The 27,103-nt window shown below is 39.4% G+C and overlaps 2 protein-coding genes across 5 annotated transcripts in view; one reads left to right on the forward strand and one right to left on the reverse strand.

Moving 5' to 3' along the window:
• GMPS (guanine monophosphate synthase) overlaps positions 1 to 27,103 on the forward strand; it is a 792,617-nt gene that overhangs the window by 659,521 nt on the left and 105,993 nt on the right. The gene's annotated exons all lie outside the window — the stretch shown is intronic.
• The window catches only part of SLC33A1 (solute carrier family 33 member 1), a 29,441-nt gene continuing 11,859 nt past the window's right edge, over positions 9,522 to 27,103 (reverse strand). The window contains exons 3-7 of one of the 4 annotated variants that reach the window (XM_050778243.1): positions 19,502 to 19,686; positions 19,113 to 19,230; positions 15,727 to 15,942; positions 13,898 to 14,093; positions 9,522 to 10,094 (exon numbers count right to left, since the gene is read on the reverse strand). In XM_050778243.1, the coding sequence (XP_050634200.1) occupies positions 13,926 to 14,093; positions 15,727 to 15,942; positions 19,113 to 19,230; positions 19,502 to 19,686 (687 nt within the window). In that variant the 3' untranslated portion in view covers positions 9,522 to 10,094; positions 13,898 to 13,925. Of the gene's footprint in view, positions 10,095 to 12,260; positions 14,094 to 15,726; positions 15,943 to 19,112; positions 19,231 to 19,501; positions 19,687 to 27,103 lie in introns of those variants that run through there. The other 3 variants (XM_050778242.1, XM_050778241.1, XM_050778244.1) reach the window with 3 other exon arrangements.

A 27,103-nucleotide genomic window follows, 5' to 3' on the forward strand; every position in this document is an offset into this window, starting at 1 on the left:
AGATCATGCCCAGCCTGGGCGACGAGTGAAACACTGTCTCAAAAAAAAAAAAAAGTGTTAACAAATAATTTTTTAAAATGTTCCTTATCCTACAGAAGTCAATTCAAAACGCAGTATTGTAGCTCAGTGGTATTCTTACTGATATGAATGAGATTGGTGTATTAGACTCACTTGAGAAATTTAATTTTGTTCTCCAGAATTACACATCCAAATAATGTGCATATGTGTGTGGATGCACACAAGCATACATATGTGTTAAGGGCATCAAATACAAAGAATGTCTTGGAAACTGTTCTAGAGAGAAGTAAGTTATATGAAGTAACTTTTATACCCTATTATGTTTTCTTGAGTGGTAAACAGACAGTGAAACAGCTAGTCCTTCAAGGATTACACATAATTAGGTAGTATGCTTTCAGGAGTGAATGTCTTATCTTGTCTCGTCACCACCGAAGCACCTTTGAGATCAATCGTTCTAGAATCTCTTGCTCCCATACTCCCAGCCTCAAGTGATCCACCCGCCTTGGCCTCCCAAAGTGCTGGGATTACAGGCATGAGCCATCTCGCCCGGCCCCCTTGTGCCATATCTAGAGGGTCAAGCACCGTGGCTAAATCTTTCTAACACTAAGACTTCCCTCGTGGAATTTTTTTTTTTATATGGAGTTTCGCTTTTGTTGCCCAGGCTGGAGTGCAATGGCGTGATCTTGGCTCACTGCAATCTCCACCTCCTGGGTTCAAGCGATTCTCCTGCCCCAGCTTCCTGAATAGCTGGGATTATAGGCATGCACCGCCACTCCCAGCTAATTTTTTTTGTATTTTTAGTAGAGATGGGGTTTCTCCATGTTGGTCAGGTTGATCTCGAACTCCTGACCTCAGGTGATCTGCCTGCCTGGCCTCCCAAAGTGCAGGGATTACAGGCGTGAGCCACTGCGCCCGGCCCCCTCTTGGAAATTCTAAGAATTGCTGGAAAAGTCAGAAAACTAGGCTGACTAGTTCCACCTCCAGATCTCCAGATTATACTACCTAAACTCTAAACTCAGGCTTGATTCATTTCCAGTTGATTCCTTCCCAGTTCTCCATATCTCAAGCCTCTTCCGTCTTTTCAGTTGAATCTTATCCTTCAGTTTCTTTTTGACCTTATATTTACTTATATCAAAATACCTACCCAATTTTTTTTTTTTTTTTTTTTTTAGATGAAGTCTTGCTCTGTCGCCAGGCTGGAGTACAGTGGCACAATCTCAGTTCAAGGCAACCTCTGCCTCCTGGATTCAAGCAATTCTCCTGCTTCAGCCCACTGAGTAGCGGGGATTACAGGCACACACCACCAGGCCGGCTAATTTTTGTATTTTTAGACGGGGTTTCACTACAGCCTCTGACTCCCGACTTCAAGTGATTCTTGTGCCTCAGCCTCCCGAGTAGCTGGGACTACAGGCACACACCACCTCACCCAGCTAATTTTTTGTATTTCAGTAGAGACAAGGTTTCACCATGTTGCCCAGGCTGGTCTCGAACTCCTGACCTCAGGTAGTCACCTGCCTTGGCCTCCCAAAGTGCTAGGATTACAGGCGTGAGCCACCACGCCCAGCCTATAGTTTAAATAAACAGTTTAAATTGTGGTGCTGTGGATAAGGGAGTGAATAAAAGCCCACCACTAATTTTAGAAGAGGAATGCCCATAGGACACTGTCTTGAATTTGGGGGTAAGTATACAGTGATTTTCAAATCTGGAGTTCTCTACTTACTGCATCGGGATGTAGAATATACAATGGACAGAGTGTGTTGAAATGTGTGACTACATCATGATGATTGGTTTTAACATTGAGGGGTAACAATTGTTCTAAAGAAAGGAGTTCATATTTTCTGACTGCATTTTAAAACAACTCTTTAATACTTGTTGTAAGTCAGAAGAACCGAGAGTATGGAAGAACCATAGGAAGGCACAATTCTAGATGGAAAGGGAATCAGCACCTCAAAAAGTAATATTCACCATGAGGAATATGAGTTTATATAACAAAACTCTTAACTTTCAATCTTATTTCCATCAGGACTAAAGTAATGAGTATACCATTTAATTTTTTTACAGTAATAACTTGTTAAAATTTTTTTAAAGGATACTATTATCTTCATACAGTCTTCTCTAGAATTTTGCACTACAAAATGCCCCTTTCTCTTTTGCATTCTTATTGGCTTTATTTCCTTGGCTCACTACTTTGGTTCATTCAAGTGAATGCTCAAGTTTCAACTTCTTAGAAATAAAATATTTTGAAACAAGTCCCTATTCCTACCCATATTACCATCTTCTAAATACTATCATCTTCTAATTAAAAGGGAAAGCTACTCCACTGACATTTCCTACAGTCACCTACACTCAGAAGCTCGTGCTTCCTAGAGGCAATCTATTGTCCTTATAATTGACCTTTACACTCTCTAGAATCCATTCCTTTTCCTTTTCTAATGCTACCATTCTAGTTTAGTCTCTGTTTACTATAAAGACCTTCTGCCGCTCACGCCTGTAATCCCAGCACTTTGGAAGGCCGAGGCGGGCGGATCACGAGGTCAGGAGATCGAGATCATCCTGGCTAATACGGTGAAACCCCGTCTCTACTAAAAAAAAAAAATACAAAAAAATTAAGCCGGGCATGGTGGCGGGCGCCTGTAGTCCCAGCTACTGGGGAGGCTGAGGCAGGAGAATGGCGTGAACCCGGGAGGCGGAGGTTGCAGTGAGCCGAGATTATGCCACTACACTCCAGCCTAGGCAACAGAGGGAGACTCCGTCTCAAAAAAAAAAAAAAAAAAAAAAAAAAAAGGACCTTCTAACCTTGCCTCCAATTTCATTTTATTAGAAATTGGCAGTAGAAAAACTCATCATTAAAAATCAGTCCTTATAAACTTATAAGCATTTGTAAAAGGCAAAATGTACAAGCTTTTGCATACTTTGGCAATATATAGATGATGACCAATGGACCAATCTCTCAGTGCAAGGCAGTATTTGATTAGCAATTTTTAAAAATTGAGTTAGAACTAGAAAGAAATGATTTTAAGAAGTAAAAATCTGAATTTAAGAAGTAAAAATCTGACTTTTTCTTTGATCTTAAGTTACTAACTTAATAAAAACGTTCAAAAAACTGTAAAAGTGTTCATTTGAAATAGTTTCATTTCTTCATTTAAGAAAAAAAAAAAAAAAGCCAGGCGCGGTGGCTCATGCCTGTAATGCCAGCACTTTGGGAGGCCGAGGTGGGCAGATCACCTGAGGTCGGGAGATCGGGACTAGCCTGACCGACTTGAAGAAACCCTATCTCTACTAAGAAAATACAAAATGAGCGCGGCGTGGTGGTGCATGACTATAATCCCAGCTACTTGGGAGGCTGAGGCAGCAGACTCGCTTGAAGCCAGGGGGCGGAGGTTGCGGTGAGTCAAGATCGCGCCATTGCACTCCGGCCTGGACAACAAGAGCGAAACTCCGTCTCAAAAAAAAAAAATAAAAAAATAAAAATAAAAAATAAAAATCACCAACCCAGAGTTGTTTCTTTCTGCTTTTATAATAATTTACATTTGCTGACTTGCAGGGTGTGATTTCTTCCAATTTTTGCCTTAGCTCACAGATCGCTACTAAAATAAAATTTTCTCTACCCATAGAAGTGGACTTTTTAAAAATTATCACCTTAAATTATTTGGATAATTTGCCCATTTAGACTAGGAGAAAGTATCCAGGTTTTTAATATCCCAGACCTCTTTACCATAATGTAATGAAAAACTTTGAGTTAACTAGAATACAACTCCAATAAATAGATAAAATATCTGTATTTGTATTGTTCTTGTTGCGGGAAGTCAGGGACCCCGAACGGAGGGAATTGAAGCCGCGGCAGAACATAAATTGTAAAGATTTCATGGACATTTATTAGTTCCCCAAATTAATACTTTTAGTTTCTTACACCTGTCTTTACTGTAATCTCTGAACATAAATTGTGACGATTTCATGGATACTTATCACTTCCCCAGCGAATATCCTTGTGATTTCCTATGCCTGTCTTTAATCTCTTAATCCTGTCATCTTCTTTGTAAACTGAGGAGGATGAATGTTGCCTCAGGACCCTATGATTGTGTCAACTGCACAAATTGTAGAGCATGTGTGTTTGAATATGAAATCTGGGCATCTTAAAAAAAGAACAGGATAACAGCAATGTTCAGGGAACGAGAGAGGTAACTTTGAACTGGCCGCCGGTGAGCCGGCTGGAACAGCGCTATATTCCTCCTCTTTCATAAGCAAATAGGAGAAATATCGATGAATTCTTTTTCTCAGCAAGGAACATCCCTGAGAAAGAGAATGCGCCCTGAAGGTAGGCCTATAGACGGCCCCTTTTTAAGGCCTCCCATCTTCTACCCTCGAGGCTGAAGGGATGAAATAAGCCCCAGTCTCCTATAGTGCTCCCAGGCTTATTAGGATGGGAAAATTCCCACCTAATAAATTGTGGTCAGACAGGTTATCTGTTCTCAAACCCTGTTTCCTGGTAAGATGTTACCTACGACAATGCGTGCCAGTAACTTCATTAGCAATTTTAATTTTACCTCATCTGGTGGTCCTGTTATCTCACCCTGCCTCCATTTGCTTCGTGATATTTTATTACCTTGTGAAGTATGTGATCTCTGTGACCCACACCCTATTCGTGCACTCCCCCCACTTTTGAAAATCGCTAATAAAAACTTGTTGGTTTTATGGCTCGGAGAACATCATGGATCCTGCCAACATGTGATGTCTCCCCCGACACCCAGCTTTAAATTTCTCTCTCTTGTGCCCTTTCCCTTTATTTCTCAACCCAGCCAAGACACTTAGGAAATAGAAAAGAACCCACATTTAAATATAAACATCGGGAGCGAGATGTCCCGATAGTGCTGAAAGTAGACACAAAGTTTCTGGAACAGGAAGAGACTTAATTATTACTTAAATTCTCTTTGGGAAGGATCTTACCATTTGGAATATAAATATATATCTCTAGGGGCAAGACAAGACTAGTGTTTCCATACTTAAAACAACCAGAGATGTCTTCACGGTCCCAGGTCTCATCACCCCTTGAAATGAGCATACTAGAGAAGTATCTCTGTGTAAGGGAATGAACTGTGCTCCTCAAAATGTATGTGTTAAAGCCCTAAACACCCAATTACTATATTTGGAATTAGGATCTTTCTGGGGATAATTAAGGCTAAGTGAGCTTATAAGGGTAGGCCCCCGAGACCACAGAACTGGAGGAAATAACAAAGACGAATGCACACAGAGGAAGAGTTATGTGAGGACACAGCGAGAAAGTGGCTGTTTCCAAATGAAGAAGAGAGGCTTCAGACTGGGCACAGTGGCTCACGCCTGTAATCCCAGCACTTTGGGAGGCCAAGACAGGAGGATCATTTGAAGTCAAGAGTTCAAGTCCAGTCTGGCCAATATGGTGAAACCCCATCTCTACTAAAAATACAAAATTAGCTGGGTGTGGTGGCCGGCACCTATAATCCCAGCTACTTGGGAGGCTGAGGAAGGAGAATTGCTTGAACTTAGGAGGCAGAGGTTACAGTGAGCAGAGATCAAGCCACTGCACTCCAGCTATAGCAGTCACAGAAGATTTTAATTAGGAAACAAAGCTTTGCAGGACAGGAGAGCCAGAGAAGTGACGGGGAAGCTACAGGTTACAACAGATTTGTGAATTCAGCCAAACACGGTGGTGGCAGGGCCTAGCTGCTACAAAGAAGACATGTTTTAGACAAATACTCATGTGCATGGGCAAAAAACTCAAGGACTGTATTTGTGACTAATTGCGTAACAGGTTATTTTAGTTTCTGTTCTGTGGAAAGTGTAAAGCATTCCAACAAAGGGTTTTAATGTAGATTTCTTTTTTTTTTTTTGCACCCATGCTGTTGATTGCTAAATGTAATAGTCCGATCGTGACGCTGAATAAATGTCTTTAAAAAAAAAAAAAGAAAACAAAAGATTTGTAAGTGTAAGTTACTTGAAATTACTGCAGTTGGTTCTAATTATGCCAATCTACTGTAATGTTAACATGACTAATTTGAAAGTAAATTTAGCTACTACTTAATACAAATGAAAACAAGATATTTCATTAATATTTTATTTTTTAGAGAATCACTTTGAGCAATTAAATAACCATTTATCTAAAAGATATTTCAAATATATTCCAAATACTTAAACACTGCATAAATACTAAGGTTTAACACACATCTTTTTTTTTTTTTTTTTTTTTTGAGACGGAGTCTCGCTCTGTAGCCCAGGCTGGAGTGCAGTGGCCGGATCTCAGCTCACTGCAAGCTCCGCCTCCCGGGTTCACGCCATTCTCCGGTCTCAGCCTCCCCAGTAGCTGGGACTACAGGCGCCCGCCACCTCGCCCGGCTATTTTTTTGTATTTCTTAGTAGAGACGGGGTTTCACCGTGTTAGCCAGGATGGTCTCGATCTCCTGACCTCGTGATCCGCCCATCTCGGCCTCCCAAAGTGCTGGGATTACAGGCTTGAGCCACCGCGCCCGGCCTAACACACATCTTTTAACAAATATAACTACCAGTTCAGATATACTCAAAACACACAATACAAAACTATCAAAGCTAATGCTAGATATTCCAAAAGTGGTAACAGAAATGATTTTGTGCTGTGTATTTTTAATTCAAACCTGAACACGGGCACAATAATTTCATAAAGATCTCAACAATGACAGCTCTCAACATTGAGTATTTTTTCCAATTTTACACTAATTCTTGCAAAGGCAATATCTGGGAACAATAGATATAGACTCACCAATATAATCTGACAGTGGTAATTTATCAATTTACCAAATATGCCACTTTCTTTTTTTTTTTTTTTTGAGATGGAGTTTCATTCTTGTGCCCAGGCTGGAGTGCGATGGCACAATCTCGGCTCACCACAACCCCCACCTCACGGGTTCAAGAGATTCTCCTGCCTCAGCCTCCCCGAGTAGATGGGATTACAGGCATGGGCCACCACGCCTGGCTAATTTTGTATTTTTAGTAGAGATGGGGTTTCTCCATGTGGGTCAGGCTGGTCTCGAACTCCTCACCTCAGGTGATCTGCCTGCCTTGGCCTCCCAAAGTGCTGGGATTACAGACGTGAGCTACCACGCCTGGCCTGCGACTCACTCTATTGACCAGGCTAGAGAATAGTGGCGCAATCTCAGCTCACTGCAACTTCCCTCTCCCGGGTTCAACCGATTCTCCTGCCTCAGCCTCCCGAGTAGATGGGATTACAAGAGCCCACCACTATGCCCAGCTAATTTCTGTATTTTCAGTAGAGACAGGGTTTCACCATGTTGGCCAGGCTGGTCTCAAACACCTGACCTCAAGCAATTCTCCTGAGCCTCCCAAACTAATTGGATTACAGGTGTGAGCCAACACGCCTGGTTCAAATATGCCACTTTCTATCAATTTTTTTCCCAATCTTATATTTCTCTAATTTTATAGGGGCAGGTGATAAAAAAATTTCAATTTCACTAGCTCTGACTATAAAATGAAACTTTTCCAACATTTAAGACCATTTCAAGGAAAATAAGCATAGGCTTTAATATTTATATTAGTGACTGATTAATTGTAGCTGACTAGGGTATTAAATTTTAGAAACTTAAGATAATTCCCGCCGGATGCAGTGGCTCATACCTGTAATCCCAGCACTTTGGGATGCCGAGGTCGGTGGATCACGACGTCAGGAGTTTGAGACCAGCCTGACCAACATGGTGAAACCCCATCTCTACTATACTAAAAAAGTAGCCAGGCATGGTGGCAGGCACCTGTAATCCCAACTTATGGAGAGGCTGAGGCAGAAGAATCACTTGAACCCGGCAGGCAGAGGTTGCAGGGAGCCCTCAAGATCATGCCACTGCACTCCAGCCTGGACGACAGAGCAAGACTCCATCTCAAAAAAAAAAAAAAAAAAAGAAAATTTAAGATAATTCTTAAGGATTATACCTGCTGTACCTTGTGCATTTTAGTCATGACATTTAATCATTATTCTTCACACAAAAGTGTTATAAAGTTATATTGTCTATATTGACAATAAAAAAACTATTAAACTGTAGCAACCTTTTTCTAAATGATTCAAGACTTCATTTGAGCTATGCAAATTAATATTGCTGATATTTAAATATGATCTCTTTCATTATACATTCGGGCAAAATTTTTTTAGAGTAAAGGTGATAAGTCATAGAATTTTTTTTCTTTCTTTTTTTTTTTTTTAATTAAAAATAGAGATGCGGTCTCCTTGGTCTCAAACTCCTGAGCTCAAGCAATCCTCCTACCTTGGCATTCCAAAGTGTTGGGATTAAAGGTATGAGCCACTACACCCAGCCCATACACTTTTCATTTACTATATAAAGTCTTTTTCTCCTACAAAATATCCATTCTCCTTCCCCAAAATAAACAAGGCACCTTAAAGGCAATCTTCATAATCCATAGTCAAATAAAAGTTTTTATTCACTTAAGCAGGAGGGAATGAGTTCAGTACATTAATTAGTCTGCCCTGCTATAAGACTTGCCTCCTCCAAAACAGAATTCCAGGAAGGAAAATAAGTTATCCATGCCGATTCTACCTTGCTAACAAATTGGGGGACTAACCACTCTAATAGTGGTTTGACTGGTAGAAAATGAAAGAGCTCTCAGTCTCAAACCAAATGGTGATTACATAAAAAATGTGGCATTGTCAAATCAGGCAGATACAATCTAAAGTAAAAAAGAGTCAGGCGTGGTGGCTCACGCCTGTAATCCCAGCACTTTCAGAGGCCAAGGCGCGAAGATCACCTAAGGTCAGGAGTTTTGAGATCAGCCTGGCCAACATGGCAAAACCCCATCTCTACCAAAAATACAAAAATAAGCCAGGCGTAGTGGTGCAGATCTGCAGTCCCAGCTACTTGGGAGGCTGAGGCAGGAGAATCGCTTGAACCCAGGAGGCGGAGGTTGCAGTGAGCCGAGATTGCACCATTGCACTCCAGCTTGGGCGACAGAGCCAGACTCCGTCTCAAAAAAATAACAATAATAATAAAGTAAAAAGAACATGGTCTGCAACAGGTGTTTTTTGTTTTGTTTTTGTTTGTTTGTCTGTTGTTGAGATGCAGTCTTGCTCTGTCACCCAGGCTGAAGTGCAGTGGCGCAATGTCAGCTCACTGCAACCTCCGCCTCCCGAGCTCAAGTGATTCTCCTGCCTCAGCTTCCCTAGTAGCTGGGATTACAGTCATGTGCCACCACGCCTGGCTGTTTTAGTAGAGGCGGGGTTTCACCATGTTGGCCAGGCTGGTCTCAAACTCCTGACCTCAAGTGATCCGCCCACCTCGGCCTCCTAAAGTGTTAGGATTACAGGCGTAAGCCACATGCCCAGCCTGCAATAGGTATTCAAAATCCTCCCTAAGAGAAAATAATTGTGCCTTGCTGTCTACTAAAGGCATTGGTTAAAAAAAAGTCTCAGCAGTTACAATGTACAGTATCACCTTCCCTTCTGTAACCAAAATGCTTATTAGATATATGAATGCTAGTTATCAGATTATTTTAAAAGTTTATTTTCTTTCTCTAATAATAAGGTAAAATACATTTTGGAAATCTGCATGGAATGTCCCCAACAAGTTATTTCTTTCATTTTAGCAGGGTCTGTGGTATACAGCTTTAGTCATTCTTTCAATTTCTTGGAAGCACAGGATTCTCCAAAATACAAAAATAAAATTTTCAGCTTTTACATCAAATAATGGTCTCAACCATTTAATACAAAGCAACAGACTTTCTCAGGTTTCTGTTAATAAGGCAAAATAAAAGTCACTCAGAAAAAAAAGGTTAAATGACTAAGATTTCTCTTTTGTAGGATATAATTCACCCTTATGGTTTCTCTTCTACCATTAAAGTCTTATCTACTCTAATTCCTTCAGTTTCAAGTTCAATACAGTACAACGTATGCAGAGATTTTATAGTTTTTATCATAGTTTTTTTTTCAACATTGTTTTCAGGATGCTTTAAACACTTTTACAACTATTACCTCAGATTTGTGATTATGACTCATAGTACAGTCCACTTTCAAAACCATGATTTTTGGATTATGGCCCATCCAAGATTTTACTCTGCTCAGAAAAAGAAAAAAAAAATTACATATCCAGAGTTTCACAAGCAATTCAGGGGTTTTTCCTACAGACACCTAGATTAAAAAAACCTTGCAATAAAGGGGTGAAATCCAACAATTACTTTAGATTTCAAAGGGTTAATATTTTAAAAATTTGAGAAACCTAAGGTGTTGAATAAACTTTTTAATGACTTCTCAGGCAAAATTAAAATATTTATCAAGGGCAGGGCACAGTGGCTTATGCCTGTAATCCCAGCATTTTGAGAGGTCAAGGCAGGAAGATTGCTTGAAGCTATGAGTTTGGGACTAGCCTGGAAAATACAGCGGACACCACCTCTATAAAAAATTATTATTTTATTAGCTGGGCATAGTGGTGTGTGCCTATAGTCCTAGCTACCAGAGAAGCTGAGGTGGAAAGATCCTTTTTTGTTGTTGAGACAGGGTCTCACTCTGTCACCCAGACAGGAGTGCAGTAGCACAATCACTGCTCACTGAAGCCTTGACCTCCTGGGTTCAAGCAACCCTCCCACCTCAGCTTCCAAGTAGCTGGGACTACTGCTGTGTACCACCATGCCTGGATAATTAAAAAAAAAAAAAAAAGTTGTAAAGATGTGTTCTTACTATATTGCCCAGGTTGGTCTTGAAGTGATCCTCCTGCTTCGGCCTCCTAAAGTGTTGTGATTACAGGCATGAGCCACAGCACCCAGCCTAAGGAAGATCCCTTGAGCCTAGGAGTTTGAGGTGACAGTAAGCTATGATTGCATCATTGTACTCCAGCTTGGTCAAAAGTGAGACCATGTCTCTAAAAATAGTAATAATAATAATAAAATAAAATATTTACAATGGAAGGAGTCTGTGGTGTTACTTTTAGGTAATCTCAGAAGAACTTTTCAAACTCAGATGTATATATGTGGCAACCAATATGCATATGGAGATACTGACAGAGAGAGAAAAATGTTCAATCTAATATTAGCCAGTAAACATATGATGCATTAACTGCAGGAGTTAGAAGTCCATACTTGAAGGTAGTGTTTAATTTATCAGGATCAATCAATCAAGAAAAACACTCACACATAAAAACAGGGTATTTTTTAGTACTACTGATTTACAATAAACAGATCCTCAGATTTAGGTAGATCATTTTTACATGCCATTAGTGATCAATGTATGCAACACAGTTGTACATAGCTATTAAGTTATTTTGGCATGCATTACAAACATGTATTCAAATTACCAATAACTATAATTTTTTGTGTTTATTTCTAGGACAACTTAATTAATGGCTTTCACCTTAAAGGCTTAAAATGTTTTAAAACTTCAAGTCATTAAAGATGTACTGACATTAAAACTATGTTTGAAGTCTGAGTGCAGTGGCTCATGCCTGTAATCCCAGCACTTTGGGAGGCTGAGGCAGGTGGATCACTTGAGGTCAGGAGTTCAAGTGACTGAGGTCAGGAGTTCAGACTGGCCAACGTGGTGAAACACTTGAGGTCAGGAGTTCAGACTAGCCAACGTGGTGAAACCCCATCTCTACTAAAAATACAAAAATTAGCCAGGTGTGGTGATGTGCGCCTGTAGTCCCAGCTACTCAGGAGGCTGAGGCAGGAGAATTGCCTGAACCCAGGAGGCGGAGGTTGCAGTGAGCCAAGATTGCACCACTGCACTCCAGCTTGGACAACAGAGCGAGACTGTTTCAATTAAAAAAGAAAAAACAATGGCCGGGCGCGGTGGCTCAAGCCTGTAATCCCAGCACTTTGGGAGGCCGAGACGGGCGGATCACAAGGTCAGGAGATCGAGACCATCCTGGTTCACACGGTGAAACCCTGTCTCTACTAAAAAATACAAAAAACTAGCCGGGCGAGGTGGCAGGCGCCTGTAGTCCCAGCTACTCGGGAGGCTGAGCCAGGAGAATGGCGTAAACCCAGGAGGCGGAGCTTGCAGTGAGCTGAGATCTGGCCACTGCACTCCAGCCTGGGCAACAGAGCTAGACTCCGTCTCAAAAAAAAAAAAAAGAAAAAAAAGAAAAAACAAACAAACAACAACAACAAAAAACTATGTTTGAAAGTATGTATAATTTGTAATAATATAAATGGGAAGAAATAAAAGGTTATTATGGCAATCTGAGTTTCTTAATCCAAAAATTAAAAATCAAAACACATTTTATATGTAAGAGTTAAGTGGGTTTTTTTCTTTATTAATACATGATAATGGACAACCATGTGACAAAGTACTGCAGTGTATGGTTTGGTGGTGTCTCCTTGCCTCTAGGATGGGATTTCTTCCAGGTGATTCTTCAGGATCTGACATCGATGCCCAACACAGGCTTTCCAATGGCAATGCATGAGTTTTAGAGGTCACTGCCCCATCTTTCTTCAGGTGCTGTGTGCCATCTTCTCCCACCCATTTTATCCTCCATTACTTATAAAAACCCCACTCTAAAATTCAACCTATGTTATAAAATTAACATAATCAGGAGTTAGTACACATTGTTCCACAATGATAAAATTAAGACTCATAATGTACTATCTTGTTTCCTCTAACTTTTGAAGGATTTATATAATCTCTAAAGAGTCAGAGTAATACATAACACAAAACATGCAAAGAACCTTATCACTCGGTGTATATAATATGCTGGGAATTACTAAAGTACTCAAAAGCTTAATTTTCTTGGAATAGCAACTGTCCACTGAAAATTACAGTATTCAAACAAAAGGTTATGTGTTAATAAATGAAAATACAGTACCTGATTTGGCATAAATTGTGAGATCTTTTTCACTAGTAAAGTGCTTAATTAAGAAACATTTTTCCACTATTAATTTGTCAAAGGCACAAAATATCTTTGTGTCTCTCTTTAAAGTATTAGTTTTTTAAATTATGGTACTGTCCATTTAAATTTTACTTAATCAGAAAGCTTTACTGTGTTTTTTTTTTCTCAGCAATTAAAAAAAACTACTTGAAGAATAACATTTAATTTTTATTTTCAAAATGTTGCTATAAACATACATACAACACTGAATTTGATCCCCTCCATTGGCTGTCTGTGTGCCATGAAGCACTTGTGACAGAAAACATATGTAAGCTTAGGGTAAAAGTTTATAAGGAATCAAAATATCTTCCAAAAAGAGGCGGTAGGGACAAGAGTAATCAATAAGTTTAAAAATCATAACTTTCATTTTATAAAAAATAGTTTGAATAATTTTCTTATAAATCTTTAATGCTTACAAAAGCAGGAAATACATTTAAAATAGTCTTTTTAACACAGATTCATTTGTACAATATGGTCATAAGAAAAATAACTAAAATGACATTTCAGTAGTCTATATTCTCTTCTCAGCAAATTCCACATAAAATTTAACTAATTTACAATTCAAAATAAGATTTTAACTGCCAACAATGTCAGACTAGTTGTGGTTAGTACCTGAATATCAAGTTCTTCTCCATTTTATATATTGTATCACAATTTTAAATACAGATCCAGCAGTGATAGGTACTAATAACTATACTTAACTACATGGTTACCACCCATGACTACTGCATTGCAGCTTAAAACATGCTTTGGTCAGTAAATTTAAAAGATATAAATCAAATAACGAGGCCAGAAAAGTTGTTTTAGAATTTCCTGACCTTAAGCAAACTTTAAATACATCGACAAGGCAAAGAAAAATATGATCAAATATACAGAGAGGTTTCTATTTTTTCAACCATTTGGCATTTTATATTATTAATTTTGCTGTTTAAAATAATATTTTATATTCCTGTGCACTGATTATCATTGCTCTCCGAATTAAAACTAAACTAAATTACCTTTCTAGAACGTCCAGTAGTGTATATATTAATTGTTCCTTTTGCATTTCCATGAAGTTGATCCTTCATCCTGTAACTTTTTAAATTTTGGACCAAGAAAGAACCACCAACCAAATCCAATGAAAACACAAATAATGGACTCCACATAATAACCATCCAGGGCTGTAACACATGAGCCACCCAGTTTTCTGCAAAGCTGTAAAAATAAAACTATAATAAATAATCTACAATTTCAAAATGGAAGTATTTAGCAATTAACATGCTTCTACTTTATAAATAATCAAAATATATTTTTCCTAAAACATTTCAGTATTTCACTGAATTCCAATGACAAAATATGTTACTGTATCTTAATTTCTCTAATGCTACTAACAGGATTAAAAATAATTTTCAGTTCTTGCTGTAAACAATACTCATTTTCTTTTTTCAGGCAGAGTCTCACTTGTTGCCCTAGCTGGAATGCAGTGGTGTGATAATGGCTCACTGCAATCTCTGGCTCCTGGGTTCAAGCAATCCTCCCACCTCAGCCTTTTGAGTAGCTAAGACCATAGGCATGCACCACCATGTCCCGTTAATTTCTATATTTTTTGTAGAGATGGTGTTTCACCATGTTGCCCAGGGTGGTCTTGAACTCCTGGGCTCAAGTAATCTGCCTGCTTCAGCCTCTCAAAATGCTGGAATTACAGGTGTGAGCCACCACACCCAGCTAAATATCTATTTTCTTTCTTTCTTTTTTTTTTTTTTTAGAGACGGAGTCTCGTTCTGTCGCCCAGGCTGGAGTACAGTGGTGCGATCTGAGCTCACTGCAACCTCCGCCTCCCAGTTTTGCAATTCTCCTGCCTCAGCCTCCTGAGTAGCTGGGGACTACAGGCACACACTGCCACGCCTGGCTAATTTTTTGTATTTTAGTAGAGATGGGGTTTCACCGTGTTGTCCAAGTTGGTGTTGAACTCCTGAGCTCAAGCAATCCACCCACCTCAGCCTACCAAAGTGCTAAGAATACAGGTGTGAGCCACTGCACCTGGCCTGAATATCTATTTTCATGATGTAGCTTTCGCATTCAGAAATATGAAGAAATTTCCAGTCCATCAAATCTAGAAGTAGACTAATGTCATTTTGAAAGAATTTATCAACAAACTACTCACTATTCAGGTTTAGTTATAACTGTTACATGGATAGCCAATGGACATTCTCTTTTTCTATCACTACAAAACTTAAGCTATTAATTATTATGCATTTATTTATTTATTTATTTTTGAGACAGAGTCTCACTGTGTCACCCAGGCTGGAGTGCAGTGGCGTGATCTCGGTTTACTGCAACCTCCGCCTCCTGGGTTCACGCCATTCTCCTGCCTCAGCCTCCCAAGTAGCTGGGACTACAGGCGCCCACCACCACGCCCCGCTAATTTTTTGTATTTTTAGTAGAGACAGGGTTTCACCGTGTTAGCCAAGATGGTCTCGATCTCCTTACCTCGTGATCTGCCGGCCTCAGCCTCCCAAAGTGCTGAGATTACAGGCGTGAGCCACTGCGCCCAGCCTTAATTATGCATTTATATAGTGCCTGCTGTGTAGGATAGTGATCCTCAAGGTGGCGGAAAAAGAGATCACCTCTCCTTTACTGAGAAACTCCTTTAAGAGGACTAGTCTTACTGATTTGAATTATTATAACCCTCAGCCTTGATGTGAAAGAAAAAGTATATGTAGATTTCTATACCAGCACCTATGGACAGATATGATTTTTAAAAAAGATATAGTACTTCTAGAAGCAAAACAAAGATATTAATATCTTAGTATTAGCTTAATGTTATCTAAAATTAAAACATACTTACCTCAACAGCATCAGGTGTTCGACAATTCTGGTTTGATGCTCCTACACACTCTTTTACTGTGAGGGGATCTACAAGCCAAAGAGCTACTGTAGAAGGCCAGTTTCCTCCCAGATTGGACACGGTATTTAAAAGGGTCATGTATGTTCCACCAATAAGTGGATCACTAACCTTTGCATTGAAAGCCATTATAGAAACATACATGCTGTACACTGTAACCTACAGGAAAAACGTAAAACATCTTTAGTATGATTATAAAGCTTATAAAGCTACAGTCTAAATTAAGAACATCAAAATCATAAACCTGAAAATTAATTTTCATGATATTTATTGAACTCAATTCAACAAATACTCATCAACCACCTACTATAGGCCAGGCTTTAAGATCAAAGCAATACAAAGATGTGACCTTGGTCCCTCTGTGACACTGAAGAATTTATTCTAGGCTGGAAAATAGGGAATAAATAATTATAAATTTAGGAAGTATTGTAAATAGAAGTGCACACATTGTGTTACTGGGGCATAAATATAAATGAGATTAATTATAGCACAAGTAGTCAAGAAAGACTCCACAGAGAAAATGTTAGATGAGGTGGCATTAAAGGATGCATAATGCACACAGCAAAATGCAAAACCTCCTATTTGTACTGTACCTAAATATATATCACATATTACATGTGTATATATACGTATTTATATGTATGCATTTATTACACATATAAATACTCAAATATTTAAAGAAATAGGAATATATATATTTTCTCCTACATATACACAAGAAAAGTATTTCAAAATTTATGTGACAAACTGGAGAAAAACATCCTTAAGAGGCAAAAAGTACTTAAAAGGCAAGAAATAACCTTTAATTTAGAAAGATGGAAACAAACTGTGTTTCCATAATGGTATTCCTTTGAATATTGTTTTTGGAGGTGTTCACAGAAAAAGGAGTTTCAAAGCCAAATAAAACTGAAAGACATTAACTTACACAAAATTGGTTCATTTCATTGTATGCCTTTTGAAATCTTTACAACATAAACTCCTTGAGGGCAGGGATTTTGGCATGATTTATTCATTTACATTTCAGTACTCAGAATGGTTTCTGGCAGGGAATAGGTGTTCATTTAGTAATTGTTGAAGAAGCTGGGTGCAGTGGCTCACGCCTATAATCCCAGCACTTTGGGAGGCCGAGGTGGGTGGATAATCTGAGGTCAGGAGTTCAAGACCAGCCTGGCCAATGTGGTGAAAACCCGTCTCTACTAAAAATACAAAAATTAGCTGGGTGCAGTGGCGCTCACCTGTAATCTCAGCTACTTGGGAGACTGAGGCAGGAGAATCACTTGAACCCAGGAGGTGGAGGTATTACAGTGAGCCGAGATCATACCACTGCACTCCAGCCTGGGCAACAGAGTGAGACTCTGTCTCAAAAAAAAAAAATGTGTTGAAGGACTCATTAAGGCGCTACTTACAAAGGGCTTATGTCATACATCATTTCTCGAATTTACTTGGCCTTGTACCTTTTTTCCCCCATAAAGCATCTGGTTATCTCAGTTTCAGTGACTATGCTTCAGGAAATTCTCAAATGAAATACAAAGCTAAATAAATAGTTTTTGGGCTATAACCTACTGACAGAAATACTAAAGCATTGACTAGTTAAAGCACTTCTTCAACCTTCTATTACATGCCTAGCATTAACTAAGCATGTGCAAAACAGAAAAAAAATTATATTTGGCAGTCTGGCCTCAATAATTTTATAGGCATAGAATTTAGTCAGACATGACCCACTATGGATTTCCCCTAAATGATTTACTGTATGCACAAAACTACTAAGATTACCTGGTAGTCATATTTTTAGGTTTCAGTTAAAAACTAAGTAATACATTAGCAAATATAACTTTCAAAGGATGTAAGCTAGAAAAATCCAAAGTGACTCAGAAATACGCATTAGCAATAACTGCAGTTAAGTCCCAAAGGTTATTTCTGGGCCTTTGCCATTTACTTGAGTCACTTGCATCCAGAACAAAAAAATCCCATTCTGGGCTGTGCACAGTGGCTCACGCCTGTAATCCCAGCACTTTGGAAGGTTGAGGCGGGTGGATCACCTGAGGTCGGTAGTTCTAGACCAGCCTAACCAATATGGAGAAACCCTGTCTCTACTAAAAAAATACAAAATGAGCCAGGCATGGTGGCACATGCCTGTAATTCCAGCTACTTGGAAGGCTAAGGCAGAAGAACTGCTTGAATCCTGGAGGCAGAGGTTGCAGTGAGCCAAGATCGTACCATTGCACCCCAGCCTGGGCAACAAGAATGAAACTCTGTCTCAAAAAAAAAAAAAAGTCTCATTCTGCAACAGCAGCTTAGGCTAGAGCAAAGTGGGGATTCCTTCTTTTAGGGATTACAAACATATTTAAGAAAGAAAGAAAAAGCAGCTTGACACAGCTTTCAAAATCATAAAGAATAAGTCATAACTTTCAATATAGAAGCTAAGCCAGGGCCAGGCATGGTGGCTCACGCCTGTAATCCCAGCACTTTGGGAGGCCAAGGTGGGCGGATCACTTGAGGTCAGTAATTCAATACCAGCCTGGCCAATATGGTGAAACCCTGTCTCTACTAAAAATACAGATAATTAGCAGGGCGTGGGCAGTGGGCAAGCAAGCCAGACTCTGTCTCAAAAAAAAAAAAAAAAAAAAAAAAAAAAGAGGCAGAAGCTAAGCCAGAAACTAGGGCCCTCTACTATTTCTCAATACTTTCAGAAAGAAAAGATTTTAGGAATTCAAGAAAGAATGAACTGAAAGCTAGGGATAAACTGAGAAATACTTAACAAGAGTAGAATTTGCTGGCTTTGGAATCAATTCTAAAATGTAACAAATACTTGTTGAATACATTTTTTTTTAATCTTTCAGCCGGGTGCAGTGGCTCATGCCTGTATTCCCAGCACTTTGGGAGGCTGAGGCAGGTGGATCACAAGGTCAGGAGTCAAGACCAGCCTGGCCAATATAGTGGAACCCTATCTCTACTAAAAATACAAAAATTAGCCAGGCGTGGTTGCACGTGCCCGTAATCCTAGCTACTCAGGAGGCTGAGTCAGGAGAATCGCTTGAACCTGGGATGTGGAGGTTGCAGTGAGCCAAGATTGCACCACTGCACTCCAGCCTGGGTGACAGAGCAAGACTTCATCTTGGAAAAAAAACAAAAAAGAAAGTCTCTTTCTATGAACCGAACTCATTAAGTGAAAAGTCATAAGGTTTAAAGCCCACCATCAATAATTTCTTCAGTGTCAGATTCATGCTTAAATCTTAAAATTTATTACCATTATGTTAAGGCAACTGTATAAAGCTGTCTTCTTTATTTTACACAGAACAGTTTATTTCCTGAGAAAACCACAAGCTTACCTGATGTAAAGCATAACTCAGCAGGACTATGATATAGTAATATATAGGGAATCCCCCTTGATGTTCTACTTTAGGAGTCCACCAAACCAGTAGGGCATATTCTAACCCAAGCAATAATCTATAGAGAAAGAAACATTGAGTTGACTTCCATTTTAGCTTAAATAACAACAACAACAAAAACAGAAATCCGTTTGCCTACCATATGAAAGAAGCTGAATCTAAACCTGTTAGGAGGTTAAAAAGATAAAAGCGCATATAAATAATATTGAAAAAAGATACTTTTCAAACCTTTTTCCATATATATAATTCTACACTCAGATATTAGTGATATTGATGAATGTTCCTCATTTTACCCTTTCTTATTTAGTAAGGTTTTATTTCATTTTTACCTGTAGGGCATGGCTTTGTAAAATGTGTTTAATGGCTGGGGACCTGCAGTGTATTTGCTGATAATCAGAGGCAGTATTATCTGCAAAGGAACCATTGGAACTGCCAATAAGGCTAAATGTTCTTTGGGTACTCCCTCTTCTACCAATTTCAGTCCTGTTACAGCATCTGCTGCTGAAAAACCAATCTGCAATATAAAAACAAAAAAGCATTTTAATTCGTGACTTATGAAATATTTTCCTCCATTCATATGTAAGTTCTTCAAGAACCTCAATTTTATTACTGACTCATGACAGTGACAAGTGAGCATCATATTATTATACCTGGTACAACAATCAAGTTATACAAGGTACATTTTGCCTTTTGGTTTTCTAATAATATCAAGTGAAAACAACTGAAAATTCAGTACTGGTAGGGGTTGTAGATGGCTATAAATACAATTAAATTTCCACTTCAAAAAGTCCAATCTGTTATAGTAAACAAGGTCAAAAATCCAAATTTACTGATTTGTAAGTTTTAGGTTTAAAAGAACTTAAGCCTTTAATTGACCCAAATAAATCTGGTTAAAATGATGCCATATATATATATACATTTTTAATGATTTCTGACTGACCATAATAAAATTTCCAAAGTTCATCTTAATGTTTCAAAAGTAATTCTGAGAAAACATATCTGAGAGATTGAATAAAATGAGAGTGATAAAGTATAGTTAGATTAATCCTTAAAAACAGCACAAAAAAAGAATAAGAATTAAATTAAGATTATTTAGATAGCCTCAAAGTATCTCCCCATGAGTCAGTTTTTAATTACAAAAGAAAAAATAGTACTTTTACAATAGATTAGAAAAGCAATTAAAGTTAAAAACAACAGTTAAAGGGATAAAGAGACATGATATGGCTTTCAATATAATTCCCTGCAGACATCAAAACATTACTTCTTTGATCTTCCTGCCTTATATACCTGTATAACCTCAACCCAAACAAGAAGAAACATGGGAGAAATGTAACTAGAAGCCCATTCTACAGAATAATTGGCCTGCATTCTTCAAAAATGTCAAGGATATTAAGGACAATGAAAGGTCATACCAACTGAATCCAATGTGTGATCCTAGATTAGATCCCCAACCAGAAAAAAGTAAAGTTATGAAGATTGCTATTATGTAAAATTTGGATATGGACTATAATTAGATAATAATATTATATCAATTTAAAATTTCCCGATATTGAGTTGTGGTTTTGTAAGCAGAAAACTTGTTCTTAGGAAATACATACTTAAGGTACTTATGGATAAAAGTGCACAATGTGTACAAATTAAAGTATTTCAGAAGACATATGTAATGGATATACATAGAAAGAGAAAATCTACAGAATAAGGAAAGTGGAGCTAAATGTTAATAATTAGATAATCTGGATAAAGGATATAAAGGAGTTCTACCAACACATTTTCAAAAAGTGTGAAATTATATCGATACAGTAAGCAGAAATAAATTATTTAGGCAGATAGTGAGGGCAAAAGAATCCTCGGCAAAGCTTCCCTTCTAACAAAAAGTAGCTCCCCAAATCATCTCTTTTCTAACAAAGAGCGACTTGAGTCGCAAACATAGATAAGCAAGCTGGAAGCTTGCATGGGGGAATGCCAGCAGCTGCACCAACAGAAAAGGGCTACCTGGGAGGCATGTCCACCATGAAAGCTCCATCTTTTCTTTTTTGTTAGCATGTGTACCGTAAAAAAGAAATCGGCAACATGGTGCAGCTCAGGCAGAGAACTCACCTGCATAATAAAAAATTAGGGTGGGGGCTGCCAGAAATTCGTGCCCTGTGTAAATGGTGCACCTGGACCTTACCAGTTTTTCAGGCCCTGTTTAAATCAGACACCGCCTCCCCACTAGCTCATCTATAAAACCTCTTGTATTTCACCACAGATCTGGCAACACATTTTTCCAGGACACCTCTCTGTACCACAGAGCTATTCTCTTTCTCTTGCCTACTAAACTTCTGCTGTTAACCTCACTCTTTGTGTGCCCACGTCCTTGATCTCTGTGGCTGTGAGACAACAAATCTCAGGTACTACCCTAGACCACGAGGCCACTTCAATATCACACAAATATTTAAATAATAATAATAAGGCCAGGCACGGGGGCTCATGCTTGTAATTCCAGCACTTTGGGAGGCCAAGGTGGGCAGATATGAGGTCAGGAGATTTGAGACTACCCTGGCCAACATGGTGAAACTCTATCTCTACTAAAAATACAAAAACTAGCTGGGTGTGGTGGTACACGCCTGTAGTCTCAGCCACTCAGGAGGCTGAGGCAGGAGAGTCGCTTGAACCTGGGAGGTGGAGGCTGCAGTGAGCTGAGATCACACCACGGCACTCCAGCCTGGTGACAGAGTGATACTTGGTCTTAAAAAAAAAATAAAAATAAATAAATTATAAATAGTATACACTGTAACTTCTTGGAATAGAGCCAAATTTCACCATAAAAAAATTAAAGGTAACATATATTTCACTTAAGTACAGAAAATAATTTCACTTACATTTTATTCATTCTCTTTGTAAAAATAAGATATACAAACTGACTTTAATGTTTACTTTTAAAATGTTAAAAGTTAAAAGTCTTAAAAGTTATATAGTAGAAGATATTTGTAATACATATATCTAATAAAAGACTCAAATCCAAAATATATTTTAAAAAGTTTGGTTTGGCACAGTGGCTCATGCCTGTAAGCACAGCACTTTGGGAGGATGAGGCGGGAGGACTGCTTCAGCCCAGAAACTCAAGACCAGTCTGGGCATCATAGTAAGAACTCTTCTCTACAAAAACATTTTTTTTAATTCACTGGGCATGGTGGTGGCACATGCCTGTACTTGGGCGACTGAGGTGGGAGGATCACTTGAGCCCAGGAGTCAGGCCTGCAATGAGCTGTGATGGTGCCACTGCACTCCAGCCTAGGTGACAGAGACCTCATCTCAAAAAATGAAATCTAAACAGAAACAAAAACTTTACACATTTAAAGAAAAGGGCAACTTTGGATATTCAAATGGTCAATAATCACATCAAAAGATGCTCCATTTCTTTTGTCATTAGGGAAATTCAAAATATGGCAATAACAAGATGGCATTACACAACCACCAGAAAGGCTAAAATTAAAAAGATAATATAGGCCGGGCACGGTGGTTCACACCTGTAATCCCAGCACTTTGGGAGGCCAAGGCAGGCAGATCACGCAGTCAGGAGATCGAGACCATCCTGGCTAACATGGTAAAACCCTGTCTCTACTAAAAATACACAAAATTAGCCGGGCGTGGTGGTAGGCGCCTATAGTCCCAGCTACTCGGAGGCTGAGGCAGAAGAATGGTGTGAACCCAGGAGGCGGAGCTTGCAGTGAGCCGAGATTGCACCACTGCACTCCAGCCTGGGGGACAGAGCGAGACTCCGTTTCCAAAAAAAAAAAAAAAAAGATAATATATGTGTTTTCAAGGATGTGAAACAATCAGAACTCTCTTACACTGCTGATGGTAGGGAAAATTGGAACAACAACTTGGGAAAACTATTTGGCAGTACATAATACTATGCATTTTACATGAACCAGCAATTCTATTCCTATATATTTACCAATCAGAAATGTGCACCTATCTTCAACAAAAGTCACATATGTGAATGTTTGTAGAAACACTACTCATAATAGCTCTAAAAACCTGTTGATAGAATGGATAAATTGTGGCATATTCATACAAATGAATACTATACAGTAATGAGATCAACAAACTACTGCTATAAATAAAAATATGGATAAATTGCACAAATAGAACATGGAGCAAAAGAACATATGCATCCAACATAAAAATACATATTGTATAGTCCATTAACATATAATTCAGGCCGGGCGCGGTGGCTCAAGCCTGTAATCCCAGCACTTTGGGAGGCCGAGGCGGGTGGATCACGAGGTCAGGAGATCGAGACCATCCTGGCTAACATGGTGAAACCCCGTCTCTACTAAAAATACAAAAAACTAGCCGGGCGTGGTGGCGGGCGCCTGTAGTCCCAGCTACTCGGAGGCTGAGGCGGGAGAATGGCGTGAACCCGGGAGGCGGAGCTTGCAGTGAGCCGAGATCGCGCCACTGCACTCCAGCCTGGGCGACACAGCGAGACTCCGTCTCAAAAAAAAAAAAACAACATATAATTCAAAAGGAAAGAAAATTAATCTGTAGTATTAAAAATTAGGAGAGATGTTACTGGGGAGAATTTTAAAAGGAGAAAACAGTATTATAGACTTTGTAATTGAAATACCTCTTTATATATTGCTGCAGACAGTATAAACTAGCATAACCTTTTGAAAAGCAATTCAGCAATCATATCACATTCATTGACCCACTAATTGCCCACTTAATAATCTATTGGCCAGCCAGGCACAGTGGCTCACACCTGTAATCCCAGGACTTTGAAAGGCCGAGGCAGGTGGATCACATGAGGTCGAGAGTTCAAGACTAGCCTGAGAGACATGGAGAAGCCCCGTCCCTACTAAAAATATGAAATTAGCTGGGCATGGTGGCGCATGCCTGTAATCCCAGCTACTTGGGAGGCTGAGGCAGGAGGAGCTCTTGAACCTGGGAGGCAGAGGTCGTGGTGAGCTGAGATCGCACCATTGCACTCCAGCCTAGGCAACAAGAGTGAAACTCCATCTCAAAAACATATATATATTTAAAAAAAATATTAATCTATTGGCCAGCCTGTGTAGCAAAATGAGACCCCCATCTCTACAGAAAATTTAAAACTTAGTTGGGTGGGCCAGGCTCGGTGGCTCACGCCTATAATCCCAGTACTTTGGGAGGCCGAGGCAGGCAGATTGCCTGAGCTCAGGAGTTCGAGACCAGCCTGACCAAAATGGTAAAACCCTGTCTCTACTAAAAATACAAAAATTAGTGGGCATGGTGGTGCACACCTGTAATCCCAGCTACTCCAGGGGCTGAGGCAGGAGAATCTCTTGAACCCGGGAGGAGGAGGTTGCAGTGAGCGGAGATCACACCACTGCACTCCAGCTTGGGCAACAGAGTGAGACTCTGTCTCAAAAAAAAAAGTTTACTGGAAGGAAATGTCCAGAAAATCACAGACTTAAGCACAAAAATATTTGTTAGTGCATTTTCATAATTTAAAAACATAAGCAAAATATACAACAGAAAAATGAGTAGATGAGTAGATTATGGTAAATTTACACACTATATCATGTAGCTACTAAAAAGTATGTTTTCAAATATGTAATGCTACAGAAATGTATAAGACAAAGAGAAAATAAAAAATTATATGCAGCATGATTCAATTCCACTTTTAAAAGTAAATGAGTAAATAGGCCGGGCATGGTGGCTCACACCTGTAGTCCCAGCACTTTGGGAGTCTGAGGCAGGCAGATCACTTGAGGTCAGGAGTTTGAGACCAGCCTGGCCAACATAGTGAAACCCCATCTCTTCTGAGAATACAAAAATTAGCTGGGTATGATGGCGTGTGCCTGTAATCCCAGCTACTAGGAAGGCTGAGGCAGGAGAATTGTTTGAACAAGGGAGGCAGAGGTTGCACGGAGGGGAGATCGTGCCACTGTACTCCAGCCTAGGCAACAGAGTGAGACTCAGTCTCAAAATAAAAAAAAAATAATAAAATATAAAATAAAAGAAAATAAAAGTATATGAGCAAATAAATACATGAAGTATATGTATACACACATACATGCACACACACATATACAGGGGAAAAAGGGAGGTTCAAAGGAAATATACCAAGAAGGTCAATACTGTTTTTTTTTTTAAATTAATTAATTTGTTTTTGGGATGGAGTCTCGCTCTGTCACACAGACTGGAGTGCAGTACGTGATCTCAGCTCAAGGCAACCTCCACCTCCCGGGTTCCAGCGATTCTCCTGCCTCATCCTCCTGAGTAGCTGGGCTTACAGGCGCCTGCCACCACACGCAGCTAATTTTTGTAATTTTAGTAGAGACGGGGTTTCACCAACTTGGCCAGGCTGGTCTTGAACTCCTGGCCTCAAGTGATCAGCCCATTTTGGCCTCCCAAAGTGCTGGGATTAAAGGCGTGAGCCACCACATCCAGCAAATACTGTATTTTAAATGATAAAATTATTAAGTGATATAATTAGATAATATTGTTTGGCCAGGTGGGCAGCTCATCTGAAGTCAGGAGTTCAAGACCAGCCTGGTCAACAGGGTGAAACTCCGTCTCCATTAAAAATACAAAAAAATTGCCAGGCGTGGTGGCTCATGCCTGTAATCCCAGCGCTCTGGGAGGCCAAGGGTGGATCACCTGTGGTCAGGAGTTCGAGACCAACATGACCAACATGGAGAAACCCCATCTCTACTAAAAATACAAAATTAGCTCAGCCTGTGCCTGTAATCCCAGCTACTTGGGAGGCTGAGGCAGGAGAATCGCTTGAACCTGGGAGGCGGAGGTTGCAGTAAGCCAAGATAGGGCCATTGTACTCCAGCCTGGGCAACAAGAGTAAAATTCCATCTCAAAATAAACAAATACAAAACAACTAGCTGGGCATGGTAGCACACACCTGTGGTCCCAGCTGCCCAGGAGACTGAGGCAGGAGAATCACTGGAACCCAGGTAGCAGAGGTTGTAGCGAGCCAAGATTGTGCCACTGCACCCAGCCTGGGAGACAGAGTAAGACTTTATCTCAAATATATATATATGTGTGTATATATATATATATAGTTATGCTCCTTGAACTTTTCACATTTTCTGAACTTCCTATTCTTTTTTTTTTTTTTTCCTTGAGACCCCTGTCTCAACGGAGAAACAGACCCCTGGCTCTGTTGCCCAGGCTGGAGTGCAGTGGCACAACTATGGCTCACTGCAAACTCTACCTCCCAGACTCAAGCTATCTTCCTACTTCAGCTTCACAAGTAGCTAGCACTCCAGGCATGTGCCACCGTACCCAGATAATTTTTTTATTTTTTGTTTCGCCATATTCAGGCTGGTCTTGAACTCCTGAGCTCAAGAGATCCTCCTGCCTTGGCTTCCCAAAGTGCTGGGATCACAGGCATGAGCCAGCACATCTGGCCTTCTATCATTAAGAGGAAAAAACACTCACTATTTAAAATGAATATAATGAGGCTAAAATGGTTCCTTCAAAGCTGTCAAAAGATAGGTGTAAAGTGTTTATGTACATAGATTTAAGTATATAAAATGAAAATCCTATAAGATTGCAGATTTTAGAAATATTAACTCCAACACTAGCAATAGTTCACTGTAACAAAATATACTTACCTTTATTCTAGCCTAACGTGTTAAAAATATTTTTAGAACTATAAAACTGAGACACCTTAATATAGAATAAAAGTCACCAGTAATCCCTATTTCTCTTATGGTATAATTTTCCTTTCAGTACTTAAATAATTCAATGGATTTTTTTTAATTGACTTCTAATACTCATATACTTATCTATCTATCTATCTATCTATCTATCTATCTATCTATCTATTTTTGAGACACAGACTCACTCTGTCGCTCCAGTTAAGAGTGCCATGGTGCAATATCGGCTCACTGCAACCTCCACCTCCTGGGTTCAAGCGATTCTCCTGCCTCAGTCTCCCAAGT

This window comes from Macaca thibetana, chromosome 2, assembly GCF_024542745.1.
Source record: "Macaca thibetana thibetana isolate TM-01 chromosome 2, ASM2454274v1, whole genome shotgun sequence".
NCBI lineage: Eukaryota > Metazoa > Chordata > Mammalia > Primates > Cercopithecidae > Macaca > Macaca thibetana.